This window comes from Mobula birostris, chromosome 27, assembly GCF_030028105.1.
Source record: "Mobula birostris isolate sMobBir1 chromosome 27, sMobBir1.hap1, whole genome shotgun sequence".
In the NCBI taxonomy this organism is placed as follows: Eukaryota; Metazoa; Chordata; class Chondrichthyes; order Myliobatiformes; family Myliobatidae; genus Mobula; species Mobula birostris.
This window is the reverse complement of record NC_092396.1, coordinates 29,455,232-29,473,062: the sequence shown is the minus strand read 5'-3', so window position 1 is coordinate 29,473,062 and position 17,831 is coordinate 29,455,232. Positions and strand designations below refer to the sequence as shown.

Here is a 17,831-nt window from a genome sequence, read left to right as displayed (position 1 = left end):
ACAGTAGAATTGTCACTTGCTTTCACTCAACTGCAAGAAATAGAGAGTGGTGTTTAATGTCTCTAAAATTGTATTCTGTCTGGGAAAAGTTGCATTGATATTCCTGTGGAGAACTTGTCTTTTTCCATGTGTGTATTCTTTCAGTGCTGACAGCCCACTATTGCGGCAAGATTACATGTTATTAAACACAACTATCTTGACAGGAACGAGGAGACGCAGTAAAGCTGTAATGGTACTTTTCGAATATAGATTTGTCCAGAACAGAAACAGGCCCTTTGACCCACTGTTTCCACGATGACCGTCAGTTACTCATCAACACCAATCCCGTTTACCAGCACTTCATCCGTTGACTGCTGTGCCTTGGCAATTCAAGTGCTCGTCTCGATACCTATTGTATATTGTGAGAGAGCCTGCTTCTACCACCCACTCAGTGTCTTCTAGATTGTAACTATGCTCTGAGTGCAAAAAATTCTTCCTCAAATTCCCTATAAACCTATTCCTCCCTCCCCTAAATATATGTCCTTCAGGATTAAATTCTGCTTGTCATTTTGTAGCCCTGTTTCACCAGCTGAACTGTAACCTGTGGCTATCCTGTTCTCTGTCGACAACACCGTTGTTTATGAATAGCCGTTAGAAGCATCCAGTCGGTTAGCCCGTCAGACGTATGAGCAGAATTAGGCCATCTGGCCCATCGAGTCTCCTCTGCCGTTCAATCATGGCTGGTCCTTTTTTCTATGTCCTCCTCAACCCCAGTTCCTAGCTTTCTCCTCGTAACCTTTGATGCCGTGTCCAATCAAGAACCTAGCAATCTCTATCTTAAATACACCCAGCAACCTGGCCTCCACAGCTGCATGTGGCAACAAATTCCACAAATTCACCACCCTTTGGCTAAAGAAATTTCTCCGCATCTCTGTTTTGAAAGGGCGCCCCTCTATCCTGAGGCTATGCCCTTTTGTCCTAGACTCTCCCACCATGGGAAATATCCTTTCCACATCTACTCTGTCTAGGCCTTTCAACATCTGAAAGGTTTCAATGAGATCCCCTCCTCCCCCATCCGTCTGAATTCCAGCGAGTACAGACCCAGAGCCATCAAACGTTCCTCGTACGATAACCCTTTCATTCCTGGAATCATAAGATTGCACAAGATCAACTCATTCAGTCCATCTGCTGGCTGGCCTCGATCTCTATTTGCATATTCTTGATTAATAATTACCTCGCTTCTGTTGACTTCTGTTTTCGGAATACCAAATAACCCAGGAGAAAGAGTTCAGATTTGTGTAAAGCAAAAGGCTGGTTGAAGTCAGAGCTAAATGACTTGGCTTGACCGCGATTTTCCTTCATGTAATTCTGAAGTGCGTGCTGCTGGTTTATTGCGTTTCTATAGAGTTTGCATTGTTTGTTGTCACTGCATGAGTTCCTGTCATTTCCTTTCAAATCCCAAAAAATGTGCTGATAGGCAAATGGGCTGCTGTGGTTTGCCCCTTTGTGAGGTAAGTGTCAACAGAGTTCAAGGGGAGTTGATGGGTGTGTGAGAGAGAATGTCCTCCAGGAAAATAAGGAGGCAGGGAATAGGTCTCCTGAGCTGAATGGCCTCACCCTGGTTTTGAATAAATAAGTAAGCAAGCTTGCAGGAGTTCTCGCAAGACTGTCCAGATTTCCAGGTGTTTTAGCAACCATCAGAAAACCTGACCCCAACTTTTAGTAGAATTTTTGTTTCCACTGGCATCTTTTCTCTTATAGCGTAATATTCCTCCAAATGATGCCAACAATAAGCAAATGCCCAATATCTGTCAGCTTTGCTGGTCTGAAACATGGCAGATCTTCTACTCCAATAAAGCCACCAGCTTCTACTAACCCCTTCCTCTCCAAGCCGACAGTTAGTCAACAAGGGTCTCGGCCCGAAACATCAACTGTTTATTAATTTCCATAGATGCTGCCTAACCTGCTGAGTTCCTCCAGCATTTTGTGTGTGTTGAGTTGGTCAACATTGCTTACCCCTTATAGGATCCATAAATACACCCTCATTCTCCTGACAGGAAATAGGTCATCTTTTTGTATTTAATTACCATTCAAATTTGTGGAATAAAACTCAAATTGCAGCCTGCAAATCATTGACGTTCTGACCAAGCAGAACCAATAATTTTGAAGTGCTCTTCCAAGTGAAGACTTGAGGGATAAGGTCAAGGCCCCTGGTCCAAGACAACACTCTTTCATTTATTGGCTCAATGTTGACAAATGGGTCAAACCATAGAAATAGAGGACGGAGAGAGATAGCTATCAAGTAGGACATGAAGATGCCATCAAAACTCTAGGCTGTTAGAAGAAAGTAAAGTGAGAAAATTGCACAGGATGTGGCACAGGATGGACACACCCAGAGTAGAAGGTCAACCAAAGAAATCAGTTTGACGTGGCAATATAGTGACTTTTGTGAAAGTTTTCTCTTACTTCAGATGTAGGGGAAGGGCAATGTTGGGACACCGCATCACTGGCTCAGAGTGAGATGGATGGGGTGAAGTAATAATTTTAATATTTTTTTTAACAGAACCGAAAGGGGCGAATGATTACGAAATGGGGGTTGTTAAGAGTTCAGAGGAGAGTACGGTGGAAGTAGAAGTAAAATAAAGAGAGGAGGTTAGCACAGCTGATAGAGCCAGTGCCAGTGATCCAGGTTCAGTCCCGTCCACTGGTGCTGCCTGCGTGGAGTTTGCATGTCCTCCCTGTGACTGCATGCTCCGTTTTCCAGTCACATATAAGAGACGCGAGTTGGTAGAGTAACTGGCCGCTGCAAATCGTCCCCATTGCGTAGGCGAGTGGCAGAATCTGGGGAGGGTGCAGGGGAATGTGGGGAGAAAAAATGCTTGTAGGATTAATGTAAATGGGTGCTTGATGGTCAGCACCAACATGTTGGGCCAAAGGCCCTGCATCCCTGATGGATGACTATAACTGCTGCCAGTGACGACAATGAGGCACGTTTGGACAGCAGAGAGCACCAGTTCTAAACAGCTGACCAGCTTCCTCCTGTTACAGGGACAGGCTCAATAGTCTTCGCTCTGTTCCTGGTAAGATTTGGAAGTGTCTTCCCAGAGGCAGCGTACAGCACAGCAGTCATCCCTTTGGCCTATCTTGTCCATGCTGACCAAGTGACACAGCTAAGCCTGGCCCACATTCCTCTAAACCTTCCTCCCAATTGATGCACTTAACAAAATTTAAAAGACACTTGGATATTTTATTTGCCTGAGCCACTTTCCTGGCAGCTTGTCCCATATATGGACCGCCCTCTTGCATGAAGAAGTTGCCTCTCAGGTTGTTTTTAAATTCCCCCCCCCCCCCCGCCCCCACCTTAAAGCTATGCTCGCAGTTTTTGGGCTGCCCTTCCTTGGGAAAGGGACATGGGAGCAGGGATTCTATTTATGGACAGAGTTGGCTTTTTAGGAGCTTGGGGGCAGTGGGGTTTGCTTGCCACAGAATGACTGCAACTTGAAGTGTTTGTTTCTCTTGCACAGTTGCCATGGCAGAGCCGCGATTCAACAACCCGTACTTTTGGCCACCGCCACCCACCATGACGAGCCAGGTAGGGCAGGAGGAACTTTCATCACGCCACTCACTCGAGTGTACTTCAGGTTCAAGGTGTTTGCCTCTGGGGGGGGGGGGGGCGGGGGGAATGAGACCCCACTGTTATAGGACTCCTTGAACTGACCTCTTCCTTCCAGTTTTCCCTTCTGCTGATTCTGTCTGCTCTACCCCTTCACTGATTCTGTCCACTCTTCCCCCCCCCCCACCTTAGGAAAGCAGCGAACGTAACCAAGGACCTCTCCTACCCGGACTCATTGTCTCTTCTCCTTCCATCGGGCAGAAGACGAAACCTCACAACACGCACCACCAGGCTCAAGGACTGCTTCTGTCCTGCTGTTATGAGACTCTTTTAACAGACCTCAGGAATCTTTATTGCCCTCTTGTACAATAAAGATGATCTCTCGCTCTCTCAGTCTATCTCACCGTCGTCCTTTGTGCTTTATTCTGACTGACTACACTGCACTTTTCCTGTGACTGAAACACTTTATTTTTACTACCTCAGTGTACTTGTGTGTGAAGTGGTCTGTCTGGATGACAGGAAAACGAAAGTTTTTCATTGTATCTTGGTACAGGTGGTGTAAATAAATCAATTAGTCGAGTGCCCTGTACACCCCCCCCCCCAAGTATGTTGTTCCCTTGGTTCTTTATGTTGTTCCCACCACCAGGCCCCGGATAAAGATGGGGTGGGAGGATTGTATGCCTGTGTGGACTGGGCATTGCCCCTTCACCCTGGCTGCTTCTTGGGGGCCATGTACGTGCTATGCTTCACCATTAGGGGCTCGGTCCAGGTCCCGGGAAGCTCGGTTGACAGCCGCACCATGTCACCTCGGATTAGGTGGCCATTTCTCCTTCGAGGCTCAAGAGATTGCAGAGAGTAGGCTGCCGTGGTCACTCTGCCCGGGCTGGGACTAGCGTGCCCGTGATTGGTAGCCATCGACGGAAATTTAGTCTGCATCCATCTAGCTTTAGAGTTGCAGGTATTGCGAGATTGCCCACTTGAAATGGGGAATGCGATCCACAGGGTAGCAATTACAGGTTTAGAATTCACACAAACAGACCAGTTAATCCTGGCCCTGCTTATTCTGGGCTCATGCTCAGGGAAGCGTATTGCTATTGTCCCTAAAGGGGCTCCGCGTCAGCCCATGCCTTCTCTGACCCTGTGTGGGCTGGTGTGTGCCCTCGTCAAGTGCTGCTTCCTCTTGCCGAGGCAAGAGGAGTCCTTGCAACACTTGGCCCCTGCTGCGGTCAGGCCTGCAGTCGTTCTGAAGTCACCAAAACACAGGTTCTGGGGTCACCAAAACACGGGATGCAAACACACAGCCCAGAAGCAAAGGCTTTGCATCTCTGCAACGGCTCTTGTGTAGGAGGCCAGCCGGGAGAAAGGCAGCGGAAGCTCCCCCGTGTGGTTGGTTGGGGAATAAGTCGAGGTAGTCAGTCACAGAGGCTCCCAATCTGCCTGTGCTGATGTGACTGTTTCTCGTTGGGGCTCAGTTGTGTGTAGCTTCTAGGGTCTGACTGGGCTGTACTTGCTCCTAATCCTGGCCTGCACTTCTCCAACACTGTAGGCCGAGGATTGGAGTTAGCTGGACCCGGAATTGTGCAGCAGGGACAGGATTGTGTTCGGCTGTGGTTAACTCCCAACGTTAAATATCTTGGGGGAGGGGTCATAACCCATCTGAAATCATGTGCCCCCCTGAGTGGAGGCCTGAAGGGAGGTGAACATTCTAGAAAGGAGAAGCAAAAGATGTGGATATTGAAGGGAGTGGTTACTTGTAGTAGGACAGTGGGTATGGTAGCTATCCCATTTTCACACAGGCCAGTTAGCTGGGGAACTCTGTGCTGGGACACCCCAATGTCTCTGCTCTCATGTGCCCCACTTCCCTCAGTAAACCTGTCTTGCATTCTTGGTGTTGCAATGTCTCAATTTCTCTGATGTCTTTGCCCCCTCCCTCCAGCTCGATAACCTGATGCTGATAAACAAGATCAAGGAGCAGCTCATGGCGGAGAAGATCCGCCCGCCACACGTGCCCCCTTCGTCCGTGCAGTCCCAGCAGCCCTTGCTGCTGCCGTCGACCTCGCAGAGCGGCCAGTCGCCTCTGTCCATCCTCAAGCCGCAGCAGCTGTCTGAGGTCCACGCCCAGACCCCGCAGCCAGACGTGGCTCTCCACGCTCGGCCCGCCACTAGCTCTGTAACAGGTACTCCAAACTGTAAGGACGCACTTTTTTCTCACACACTTGTTTGAATGTTGGCTTTTACCTGACCTGTTTTTCCCTTGGAGCGTGATGTACTGCGCTGATTCATGTGCTAAGAGTGGGGTCTACCTGCCTTTGGTTACGGTCTCCGGCCAGTGGAGGCTGGCGTTTAATTACAGGAGCAGGAGTTGGAAAGGGAGGTTGAAACAAAAGGGGACTGTTGTAACACTTTACAATAAGGAACAACCTTCTTAGATTGTAAATTGTCTCTCACATTTGCAAGTTGTTAGAAAGGTTAAATCCAATTATGATGAAATTATTGCAGACTATGAGGTTTAAAACATGGCCCTTAAGGTATCAAAGTTCAAAATTAAAAGTAAATTTTATTATCGAAGTATGTATATGTCACCATATACAACCCTGAGATTCATTTTCTTGTGGGCATACTCAACAAATCTGTAGAATAGTAACTATAATAGACTCGGTGAAAGACTGCACTCAACGTGCAAAAGACACCAAATTGGAAATACAAAAGAAAAATTATAATAATAAATAAACAATAAATATAGAGAACTTGAGATGAAGAGCCCTTGAAAGTGAGTCCATAGGCTGTGGGAGCAGTTCAGTGATGGGGGCGAGTGAGTCTGATGGTTGAGGGGTAATAACTGTTCCTGAGCCTGGTGGCGTGGGCCCTGAGGCTCTTGTACCTTCTTCCTGATGGCAGCAGCGAGAAGAGAGCATGTCCTGGGTGGTGGGGGTCCCTGATGATGGATGTTGCTTTCCTGCAACGGCATTTCGTGTGTTCAGTGGATGGAAGGGATTTACTGGTGCCGGACTGGGTCACTCCCACTACTTTTTGTCGGACCTTTCGTTCAAGGGCATCGGTACTTCAGACCAGGCTGTGAGGCAGCCGGTGTTATGTGTTGAAAAATAATCGGCAGCAGAATTTCTGTTTGTTGGTGCACGGGCTGGAATAAACAGCCCCGTGGAACAGATTCTGCTCCTGTGTCTTATGGCTTGACAGAGAGGGGCTGACATGAGAAAGAAAATGTGCTGGGTCTACATCTGTGTCCCACAGCCGGATAGATTCCTGGAAAGTCATGAGGTAATGAAACTGCCAATTGAAGGTGTGTGGTCAACACCCAGGGTTCAAAAGCAGGAACACAGGGATGGGTAACAAAAAGAGACGTGACTGGACATACTTAGATTAGATTATGAGAACACTCAGTCCTCGTTTATTGTCATTTAGAAATGCATGCATTAAGAAATGATACAATGTTCCTCCAGAGTGATATCACAGAAAAACAGGACAAACCAAAGACTAACACTGACAGAACTACATAATTATAATATATAGTTACAACAATGCAAAGCAATACCATAATTTGATAAAGAGCAGACCATGGGCATGGTAAAAAGAGTTTCAAAGTCTTGATCGACTCTCAATAGTCCCCGATAGCAGGCGGCAGAAGGGAGAAACTCCCTGTCATAAACCTCCAGACACCGACAACTGCCGATGCATTGGAAGCACCTGACATCAGCCCACACTGAGTCTGTCCATCCAAAAACTTCGAGCCTCTGACCAGCTCCTCCGATACAGCCTCCCGAGCACCATCCTCTGCCGAGCACCTTCGACCTCACCCCGGCTGCCGAAACAAGCAAAGCCGAGGATTCGGGGCCTTCAGCTCCGGAGATTCCGGACCACACAGTAGCAATGGCAGCGAAGCGGGCATTTCAGAAGTTTCTCCAGATGTTCCTCCGTACTCTCACGTCTGTCCCTATCAAATCAGAATTGTGCACGGTACCCTACTTGACACATAACAGATATCTTTCACCGGAGTGTTGTCTTTGAGGAGAGAAACCTGAAGTTTAATGGTTCAGGTTTATGCTTGAAACATGGTCATTCCTCTTTGACTTATTGACAGACATTCTGCAGTAACTTAATAATTTGTATCACATTTGTAAGCTTTGCTGGTCCAGCAGCTGCTCCATTCCTCCCACCCGAATCCTGACAGGGAGTGTCAGCATTCTGTTTGTTCCCAGATCCTGACGACCATCGGAGTATTAGCAGGGAAAGCGATTGGAAATGGGAACACTGGCTATAGTAGCTCAGGGTGTAGAGAGGCAACTCGGCGGAGAAAGTCAGTCAGCTTTGGGCCCGTTTTTAATGTGTGTCATCCATTTGTCCTGATATCGGTCCCTCGTCTTGTTTCTCTGCCTGTGATTGTGTTACTAAGCCTTTGATTCTTGAAGAACAGAAATAGTATCAAAAGGTGGGAAACTTGCAACCTTCGTCGTTAACTCGGATTCAATGAGGAGTACATAACAATGGAATTAATGGAGCCTACAAGATTTAAAACTCAACCCCCCGGTTGTCATTTTATGTGCTTGAAAGATAATCGCCCGCTGTTTTTGTTTGTGGGAGAGCTGATTGCTGACTCTTCTGGTCAGGCTCCTGGTAACTGTACCTCGGTAACCCCTCGATCACCCCTCAATCTCCCAGCTGACACACGCGCTGATTTTTGGGGTTCATGACTTCAGTTGTGTCCCAAGGAGGGGGAGGTGGAGTGCAGGAGCAAGAAGCCCATTGTGCTCATGAATCCCACCCTCTGGGGGTACTGGGCTCTCTGTGACTTGCCAGTTCTCCCACATTTGTAGCGCCTGGGTGTGGGGGGTTAAGTGGACAAAGGATAGAAGCATAACCTGTTCTCCTCTCTGAGGCCCACGAGTTCATTAATCAAGGTGTTGAGAGCAGAGGGTGGTGTGGAGTGAAAGGTTTCTCGGGTAGGTAAGAACTTGGATATGGTTGCAGACAAATCAGCTGCCATTTTATTAAATGGTAGAATAAATAGAGAGTTCAAGTGGCCCACTTTCATTCCTAGTCCTTTTGTTTTTAAATGTTGATTTTCTGTGGAACTGGGCCTGTTCCAGTATATAGGAAGGGAAGCCCTTATTAAAACCCTTGTCTTTATCGAGGACTTTCTTTCTCCCTGTGGATGCTGGGATAGCTCTGCCTCCACAGCTGCCTGACTTTCCAATTGAAGAAATGAGGTTAGAGCCCTTTGGGGTCACCAGGGTATATGAGGAAAGCAAGTTTGTGGCTCTGGTTGGGATTTAAGTAGCCTGCTCCTGAGATTTGGATGTTTTGATTTTTTTCTAATATTGCCAGAGCTGTTCTTGTTTGGCAGAGATCATTGGGGTGAGTAGTGTAGCTGTGCCACAGCTTCAGCACCAGGTGGCGCTGTTGATGAAAATACGATTCAAAGCACATTTATTGTCAAAGAATCTGGGAAGTATAGGCTTTGAGCGGGTCAGTCAAGAATGAGAATGTTTCAGATGTGGCCCCTTCGTTCTTGAGCATACCTGAAATTCTGTGTTGCATGACATCAGCCACCATGTAATGGTCCAGAGCACCTTGCTCAGTTCATTAGATTCTTCCAGATGCACACTGTCCCCGGCCATCCTGCAGCCACCAGCCCTGACACAGCAGGAGATGTAACCTGGCCGACCCAAGTGTGGTGGATCAACGTTTAGTCCCAGTTTGAGAGCACAAAGGCCGTCAGCTATCCAGTGAGCCAGTTATAAAGGGCTGCGTGCAAACAGTGAGTTGGTACGAGAGGTTTTGAGAACAGGTGCAGGTATCCGTTTCTGTGATCGCACCAGCTCAAGGTATTGGTGAGATCATGCATAGTGTGCAGTTTTTCTCCCCCCATCTAAGAAAATATCCACTTGCCTCAGAAGGAGTGTGGCAAATTGTCACCGGACAGATTCCTGGACTGGTGGGACTGTTGCAGGAGGAGAGATTTGACGGATGAAGCTTAAATTTACTGAAGTTTAGAAGGACGAAAGGAACCTCATTGAAGTAAGCAAAATCCAGACTGGAGTTTAGAAAGAATGAGAGAAATCTCATTGAAATGAACAAAATCCTGACTGGCCCAACAGGGAGACAGTTTCCCGTGGCTGGGCTTAGAGAAACACAGATCACTGTCTTGCAACTCAGTAAGGGTTTTGGGGCTTCTGTAACACAGGGAGCTGTGGAGCCCACATTGCTGAATCTATTTGAACAATATATATGGAAACAAAAAGCAACAAGGGGTTTAGCGGAGAGCAGGAATATACACTGAAGTAGAGCCATAATTGAGTTGAATAGTAGAACAGAAGCAAGGGCTGAATGGCCACTCCTGCTATTTTTGGATGTTTCTATTATTTCTGGTAGCTGTGAACTTTTGCTAGATCTATGTGGGAATAATACTGTGACTTCTGAGAGGGTGCTTCAGTATGGCGCTCAGGAAGAGATGATGAGGAGGTGCACTCAAACCGATAATACATTATACCCATTCCCAGATGCCAGGTGATGTCGGCAGAGCTCCACCTGTTCCCAGGTGACAGCTCCCGATGTCTAACCGGGTATCCACCCCACCAGGACTGTGAAGATAACCTGCTTAGTCTGCTACACAAACGTAACCTGGTCATAGAGTAAAACAACTTGTAAGCAGGCCAAGCTAGCCCCATTTGCCTGCGTATGGACCATTATCCTTCTAAACCTTTTCTGTCCACATACGTGGCCAAGTATATTTAAATTTGTTGTTCTTGCACTTGCTCCAACCAATTCCTTCTGCAGCTCATTCCAGATATGTACCAACCTCTGCAGGAAGTTACCACTGGGTCCCTTTCATATCTTACCTCTCTCACCTCAAAACAATGGCCTCTTATTTTTAATCCCTTTCCCAAGGAAAATAAAAGACCGCCTTCCAGCGATTTTGTGAATTTATACACCTCTGTAAGATCTTGCCTAGTAGTAGTAGTGTGAGGTCCTCCCACAGTTTTCTGTGCTTTAGGAAATAAAGTGCACTTCGGCATAACCTTTTGTTAAACCTCAGACCTTTGAGTCTTGATGCTGTCTGTGATAAACCTCCATCATTATCCTGCACTTCCTCTGAAGTATCAAATACCAGTTCTCAGTGATTTCAGCAGAGCACTTATCGCGTGCTGTTGATCTGAAATTTCACCGCACTCTTGTTATTGCAGAGGTCTGGTTTGAATCAGGGTAAAGAAGGGACATGCCATAATGCCTGCAGTTTGACCCCAGAGGTCCTCCTGTTGGGCAGTAACAGGCAATGCTGTGTTTAATACTCGCCACAAGGTGGCAGTCAAGTGCACCTCTGCTCGGTCGGAGCTGTGTAATCGCAAACACCACACACGGTGGTTAAGCATCAAGATTCAGAGAGATCTGCTCAGTGCAACAGTCTCTACCAGCCCCACTCACTACACAATCATCGGTTAGTGTTAAATTTTGCTGGGGTATTGACCACTCTCCAACACCTCATCCCATTAGCAAACACAGGCCACTGTACCTGTTACAGATCTCTCAAAGTCAGGAGGTCTTCCCTCCTTGGTGCCTCGACCCCATATTGCTCACTTCTATCCCTTACCCACGAACCATAAACAGAGCTGCCTTGTTAGGCTCATTGTTTCTGCCTGCTGTTATACCCCCAGACTTCATTCTGTCTTCCCTTCCCATTGACACCTGAGGCATCTCTCCCACCTTCCGCTTCCCTGCCAACCAGCTCATTGTGATCATGTATGTTTGGTCTCTACGCTACTCACCTCCATCCTCAGTGAACTCTCCAATACGTTGACCATTCCCGCCGTTGCCTGTAAGGAACTTGTACGTTCTCCCGTGACCGCGTGGGATTCCTCCCGCAGTTCAAAGACGCGGTTGGTAGGTTAATTGATCATTGTAAGTTGTCCCGTGGCTAGGCTAGGGTTAAATCGGGGGATTGTTGGGCGGTGAGGCTCGAAGTGCCTACTCCACGATGTACTTCAATAAATAAATAAAATGTAATGAAATACATCGGGAAAAGTTACGATAATGAAGTGTATTCAGTTTATTTTTGAAGCGTCACCGATGATGATCCCTCCTCACTAATCCAGATTTCGTATCGATGCTAACCCAGTTCTAGTTCTGGGATCCCAACGCTTGTGTGCTTGGTAACGGTGGCAAGAACAACTTGCATTTAAATAGTGCCTTTTTGGTGCTTCACTGGAGCTTAGAGAAACAAAGGGGCCCCTCGTGCTTGGCAAAAGAGACAACTTCTGAGGAATGTTGTGAAGTTGGAGAGGTGGAGGCTTCTAGAGGGAATTCCAGAGCACAGTCACAAGATGACAGATACGTGGGAAGAAGGAATTCAGGATTGTTGGAGGAAAGACGAAACCCAATTCCTTCAGAAGTCAAGCATAATTTGCATTGGTTTAGAATCCTTCCTTGGTGTGGGAGACAAGGTTGTCAGGTCAATGCTAGAATGCCACCTGCAGATTGACATTGAATATTGATTTCAAGGTTTAGGAGAAGTTTGGATAATTACATGAATGGTAGGTGTATGGAGGGCTATGGTCCCAGTGCAGGTTAATGGAAGTAGGTGATTTAAATGGTTTGGCATGGACTAGATGGGCTGAACAGCCTGTTTCTGTGCTGTACTTCTCTCTGAATTCTATTGAAGTGCAAAGGTGGCTGATGGAATGATCACGTGAGGGTAAACAAGAGCTCGCTGATCTGGTGATTAAAATCTTCATTGTGCACCATTGTTTGGTGCAGGTTACCAGTGTTTGCTGTACCCACAGCCACCGCCAAACATCTGTTTCAAACAGTAAACCTCACTGGCTGAATTTCAGAACTGATTTGACGTTTTGTGACCTGACTGAGCCGCACATTGCTGCAGTAGTTACCTACCAGCTGCAGAGGCTCCGGTTCAATTCTGTCTTCAGGTGCTGCCTGTGTGGGGTTTGCATGGTCTTTCAGAGAACACATTGCTTTTTAAAAATTATTATTATTCATTTGGGATGTGGGCTTTGCAGGCTGAGCCAGCATTTAAAAGCCCGTCCGTAAATGCCCTTGAAGGTGCTGGTCATCTGATGCCTTGAACCACTGCCGTCCTTGAGGCGTGGACCCCTCCTTCACTCTGTCTGCTATGTTGGGATTTCAGAGTATGTTTATCTGTGAGCAGAATTCCAGCGCTTTTCTGCTGAAGCTTCCTCCCAGGGTTCTAGGTCCGTGTAAACTATAACTTGCGTATGAAGGAGTTGGTTTGTGTTCCCCTAACGCTGCTGGCATCCCCGGCACCAGTAACTTCTGTCTCCTGGTGCTAGTTGGTGGGTTAATCAGTGCTAGACATTGGCTGCAGTGTGGGTGGAGGGTGGTAGAGTCTGGGAACAGGTTGATGAGCACCAGATTACCAGGGAACAAGTGGGGAACTGGGATTGCTCCGAGAGCCAGTGTGGTGGGTCAGGTGACCGCCTTCGCCGTTGCGAGAGAAATGCCAGTCTGATTGACTTTGGCCTTGAATAAGTGGCTGACCGGGTTAAGGTGAACAACAGCAGCGAATCATGGACTGTGAGTCTGCGACGCGCATGTGCAGTCAAGAAAATGGGAGAAGTTGGTCACTGGACTTCAGAATGTACCACTGGGCTCTGCCTTCCATCTTTCCCACTGTAGAAAGTGCTTTGTGAACATTAAAGGCATATGTGACAGAGCTGTGACAAGCTGTTGCGCACGGTGTAACCAATTACCTCTCCACATGCATACTTCGAATGTCGGAGTAGCACTGGGTCAACCTGTCCTTCAGTTGCCCGCCTGCCTTTCGGTAGGAACGTGGCTGATCGATGCTGGCCTCAACACCTCCTCCATAACACGGCTCCCCACAACCCTCAACCCCTTTGCTTTCAAAATATTTATCCATCCCGACGTTAGATATCTCCAATGATCTGGCCTCCGCCATCCTCGGGACCTGGAATGCTGCATAAGCAGAAGTTGCCGGAATATTCAGCAGATGAAGCAGCGTCCGTGGATGGGGAACCAGGTTTAGAATCCGAAAAGGGAGAAATCAGATAGGTTTTAAGTTGCAAGCAGAGGGAGGACAGAGGGAGCGGCGACCAACAATGTCCAGAGAACAATTGTCTTGGGAATGATCTACTTAACAGATGAACGAGGGTAGAGGCAGGATTTTGTGGGAAGGAGTTGAAGTTTTCTCACTGGGTGGAGGTGGAGTTTGCAGACTCGGTGTCTCATCACAGGAGCAGACTTTAGATTAGAGAATACTGGAGACCCTTCAGATTTCTAACATCTGCAGATGGATTCATCAGGAATGGAGGGAAGAGGGCAGAAGGTAAAGTGAGACCAGGTGAGGGGGGAAGGTGGGTGAGAGAGGGGAGATGATGTAAGAAGCTATTCATTGACAGGCGGAAGAGGCAGAGGGCTGAAGAAGAACAGGAACTCTGATAGGAGAGAAAATGTTCGTGTGTGGGAAGCTCAGAGTTGGATTTCCTAAATTTCCGTGGCGTTTTGTTTCCTCCCCAGGGCTCAGCTTGTCTTCACCCACCGTTACCTGCGACTCCATCAGCGTGACAACTCCCACCCTGGCGAGCCAGGGGCGCACCGAGGTCTCCTCCCCAAGTCTGATCTCGGGCCTGATCACCCACCACGGGATGGACCCCGCACACTCCAGCAAGAACGGCCTGGCCAACACCCTGAAGACTGAGCGAGGGAGGAAGAAGATAAAGGGGGAAAACTGCATTGGGCCACCCGTCCTCGTGGTGCCGTATCCCATTCTGGCTTCGGGCAACGAGCCTTCTAAGGATGGGAAAACGTACAGGTTGGAAAATAAGCGGTAGAGTACCACTTGGAAAATAGCGCCACTCAAACGGGATCTCAGGAGCAGTGAGGGTGGGCTGCAGGTTACGCCACCACGTCAACATGCATAACATGCTGGACGGACTCAGAAGGTCTGAAAGCATCTATGGAGGGTCTCCCTTCCTTCCCAGTCCTGATGAAGGGTCTTGGTATGAAATGTTTACCTTCTCTAGATGCTGACATCCTCCAGTGTTTTGTGTGCGTGTTGCACAAGAGTTCGAGCATCTGCAGAACTCCTTGTGCCACACCAGCAGATAGCTGTCCAGGGTGCGACTTCTGGGAAGAAAAGGGAGGACAGAAGTACAAGGTTTCGGCCTCCATGGGAGACGAGTTTGGAATTGGGACCTCAAGCTTTTAAATCCTTCCAAAATGTCTCATGTTAAACAAGGGCTAGCTTCTTTTCCATGTCACAGTGTGATCACGGAGCCGAATGTAGAGCGAGGCCTGTCACACTTTGCTTCCTGGCATGTTTATGTCACAGGCTTCGCCAACTCAAAACGGGTGAAGGAGCCACTTGCCCGTGCTGCTCAAGAAAAGAATTCTCAGTTGCTCCATTCCTTACAGTTCCTATTTTCCAAGTAGTTACTGAATTCCTTTTTAGTGTTGCAGATCACATTTGTTACATAAATAATTTCCTCCACTCGTCCCCATGTCCCATTAAACTTTTGCATAGTTCTGGGGTCTGAAACTATTGCCAGTTGGAGCAGCTTCCCCTTATTTAATAAGGCGAGGGTTATGGGGGCTGTGGCAGGGTAACTGAAGTGACAGGCAGACAGTTGGTCAGGGCGCAGTCAGAATTTAGCAGCCTTAAATCGGCACCCTCTTCCAGAGTAGTTAATCTCCTAAAATTAAAACGTTAAGCTCCTGTTCTGGAGGTGTGGTCTAGAAGGCAGCCTCTCTATCCCGACGTGGTGTTCATTATTCTGGGCCAGTTGTTTCCGTTCAAGGCAGGGTTGCAGTTTAGGGGGCGTTTCAGGATATCTTCCCAGCTTTATTCCAGTGTGAAGCACACCCTACTGGAGCAGCTCACCGTTGTTCTGGGGATGCCTCCCATCCCTGGAAGGAGGATTCCGCAGAGGATATTTCCATTCCACTCCAGAATTCATCCTCCGATAGTGATTCCTGCCAGAGGGGCTTCTACATGCCTAGAACAAAGCTTCGGACTGTGATTGACCTGTGGCCTTCAGCTTCCGGGCATTTGGCTCCTCTCTCTGCACAGTGCCCCATTCTAACGAACTGCTCTACTGCAGAAAGCGATGGAGCTCAGTCTTGGAGGAAGTCACAGGGTAACATTTAGGTGCTGGAACCTTGACTATTCTTATTCCCTGCAGAGTAAGACTAAACGAATTACTGGCTCCCAGGCTAGGGTCAGGCAGACAAACCAAAGGACGAATGTGGTCCCTTTTATCACATTCAGATTCATTTATCATACGTGCATCAAAGCATACAGTGAAATGTGTCGCTTGCGCTAACAACCCGCACACCCAAGAGTGCTGGGGGGCAGCCCACAATTGTCGCCACACATCCCAACACCAACACGGCCTATTCATATTGTTCCACAGGACAACTCTAGGCAGCAAAAACAACAAAAAAATAGACAAGACGACAACAGCAAAACAAACTCCCATTCCCACCCTTTCCACCCAATAAGACAGGGTCAGGACAGGCCGCCTCTGGGCCTCTGGTCCTTGTCCCAGGATTCTCGGACTCACAGATGATGGGCCTCCAACTTTGGACTTCATCCCAGCATGCCAACCTTGTGTTTGATCTTTGGGCATTGGCTTCCAGACTTGCCTGGACCTCCAACTCTGGTGACCCATCTCTCATGACCTTTTTGGCCCTCTACCTTAGTCTTCGTGCATTAACCCTAGACATACGTCCCCAGAGCGCCCTTCATAAAGACTGCTGGGTTTGTGAAGGTAGTATCTAGTTTGGAGGCAGATTTGAGCTTGTCTCCTTTCTCTCCCTCAAAAACAACAGTATCGTTGACGTGTTGAGTCCTGCACCCTGGGCTAGGATTTTCTAATCAGCAACTTTTATGTGTGTTGCTTGAAATTCCAGTATCTGCAGATTTCCTCGTGTTCGTGATTTTATAATCAGCTCGTGTTTGGACTCCGGAATGCTCTGCAACGATCTCCACTGCCAGGAGATGGCAGCGTTGAGCTTCGCGCCTACTTGTTTGAGCAGGCCCAGAACGCAGGTGATGTAGAAAACACAGCAGCCAACTTAAGTTTAGCTCTTGCAGACAGCAATATATAACGACCATTCACTCTGGGTCTGTTCAGAGAGGATGGATAGAGGAATAAACAATGTTCGGCTCCCAAAAATAATCCTTCTATTCTTCTTTATATAAGTACCATGAGTTCTTTAACACTCCCCCCAAGAGAGTGGATGTAGGGTCATTAGGGGTTCTCATCAGAGCTGTAGCAGGACTCAAACCCACATACAGGCACCAGACTCGGGGAAAGTAGTTGGTGTTTTGTTGGGTCTGTTAAGTATTTAGAAGCTGGGAAACGGGCTGGAACCCCTTGGCTTGCACAAGCTGTTTGTTAATAAACGCTGTTTCTTTCTTTGTCTCTCTCCCGTCTAGGTGTAAAATCTGCCCCTTGACCTTCTTCTCTAAGTCCGAAATGCAGATCCATTCAAAGTCCCACACGGAAGCGAAACCTCACAAGTGTCCACACTGCTCCAAGTCATTTGCCAATGCTTCCTACCTGGCTCAGCACCTACGCATCCACTTAGGAGTGAAACCTTATCACTGCTCCTACTGTGAGAAATCCTTCCGCCAGCTCTCTCACTTGCAGCAGCACACGAGGTGGGTCCGGGGACCTTTGACGGGTGGCTTCACAGGCCAGATTTTTAAAAAAATCATTTCTCCGCTGCTTTTTGCTTATCCAATCCGATCTGCTCACAGTCAATTCTTCCCACTCCCCTCTTCATGGTGGTGATACGGAAAGGGAGGGTGGCTGGTGGAGATGGTGAGGGAGGGGGCTGTCGGAGAGAAGGGGTGTACTTCTTAGCTCTATTAATGAAAAGTCTATAGATTTTTGGTGTCATCATGTGTAGGGATGCCTGTGATTACCATAGGCATAGAGTCATAGAGCAAAAAAGGGCAGATACTGATTATCTGGCCTAGTGACTCCATGGCAACCAAGGTACCCACCCAGCCTCTCCTAATTCTCTGCGTTCGGCCCATACCTTTCCGAGCCCAGCTCCTGCAGGTCATCTCCATGTGGAGAGAAGAATTGAGGATACTGCTAGGACTTGAAGGTCTGGGAATTGGGAGAGGGTAGACACATCTGGAGTATTGCCTACAGTTCTGGTCGCCCCACTACAGGAAGGATGTTGAGTTTTTGGAGAGGGTGCAGAAGAAGTTTAC

General features: G+C 47.9%; 1 protein-coding gene across 2 annotated transcripts in view; it reads left to right on the top strand.

Moving 5' to 3' along the window:
- Positions 1-17,831, top strand: part of LOC140188599 (zinc finger protein 362-like) — a 68,541-nt gene that overhangs the window by 34,126 nt on the left and 16,584 nt on the right. Inside the window, exons 2-5 of one of the 2 annotated variants that reach the window (XM_072245031.1) lie at positions 3,504-3,571; positions 5,529-5,769; positions 14,120-14,414; positions 17,043-17,267. In XM_072245031.1, the coding sequence (XP_072101132.1) occupies positions 3,509-3,571; positions 5,529-5,769; positions 14,120-14,414; positions 17,043-17,267 (824 nt within the window). In that variant the 5' untranslated portion in view covers positions 3,504-3,508. Of the gene's footprint in view, positions 1-3,503; positions 3,572-5,528; positions 5,782-14,119; positions 14,415-17,042; positions 17,268-17,831 lie in introns of both variants that reach the window. The other variant, XM_072245029.1, reaches the window with a different exon arrangement.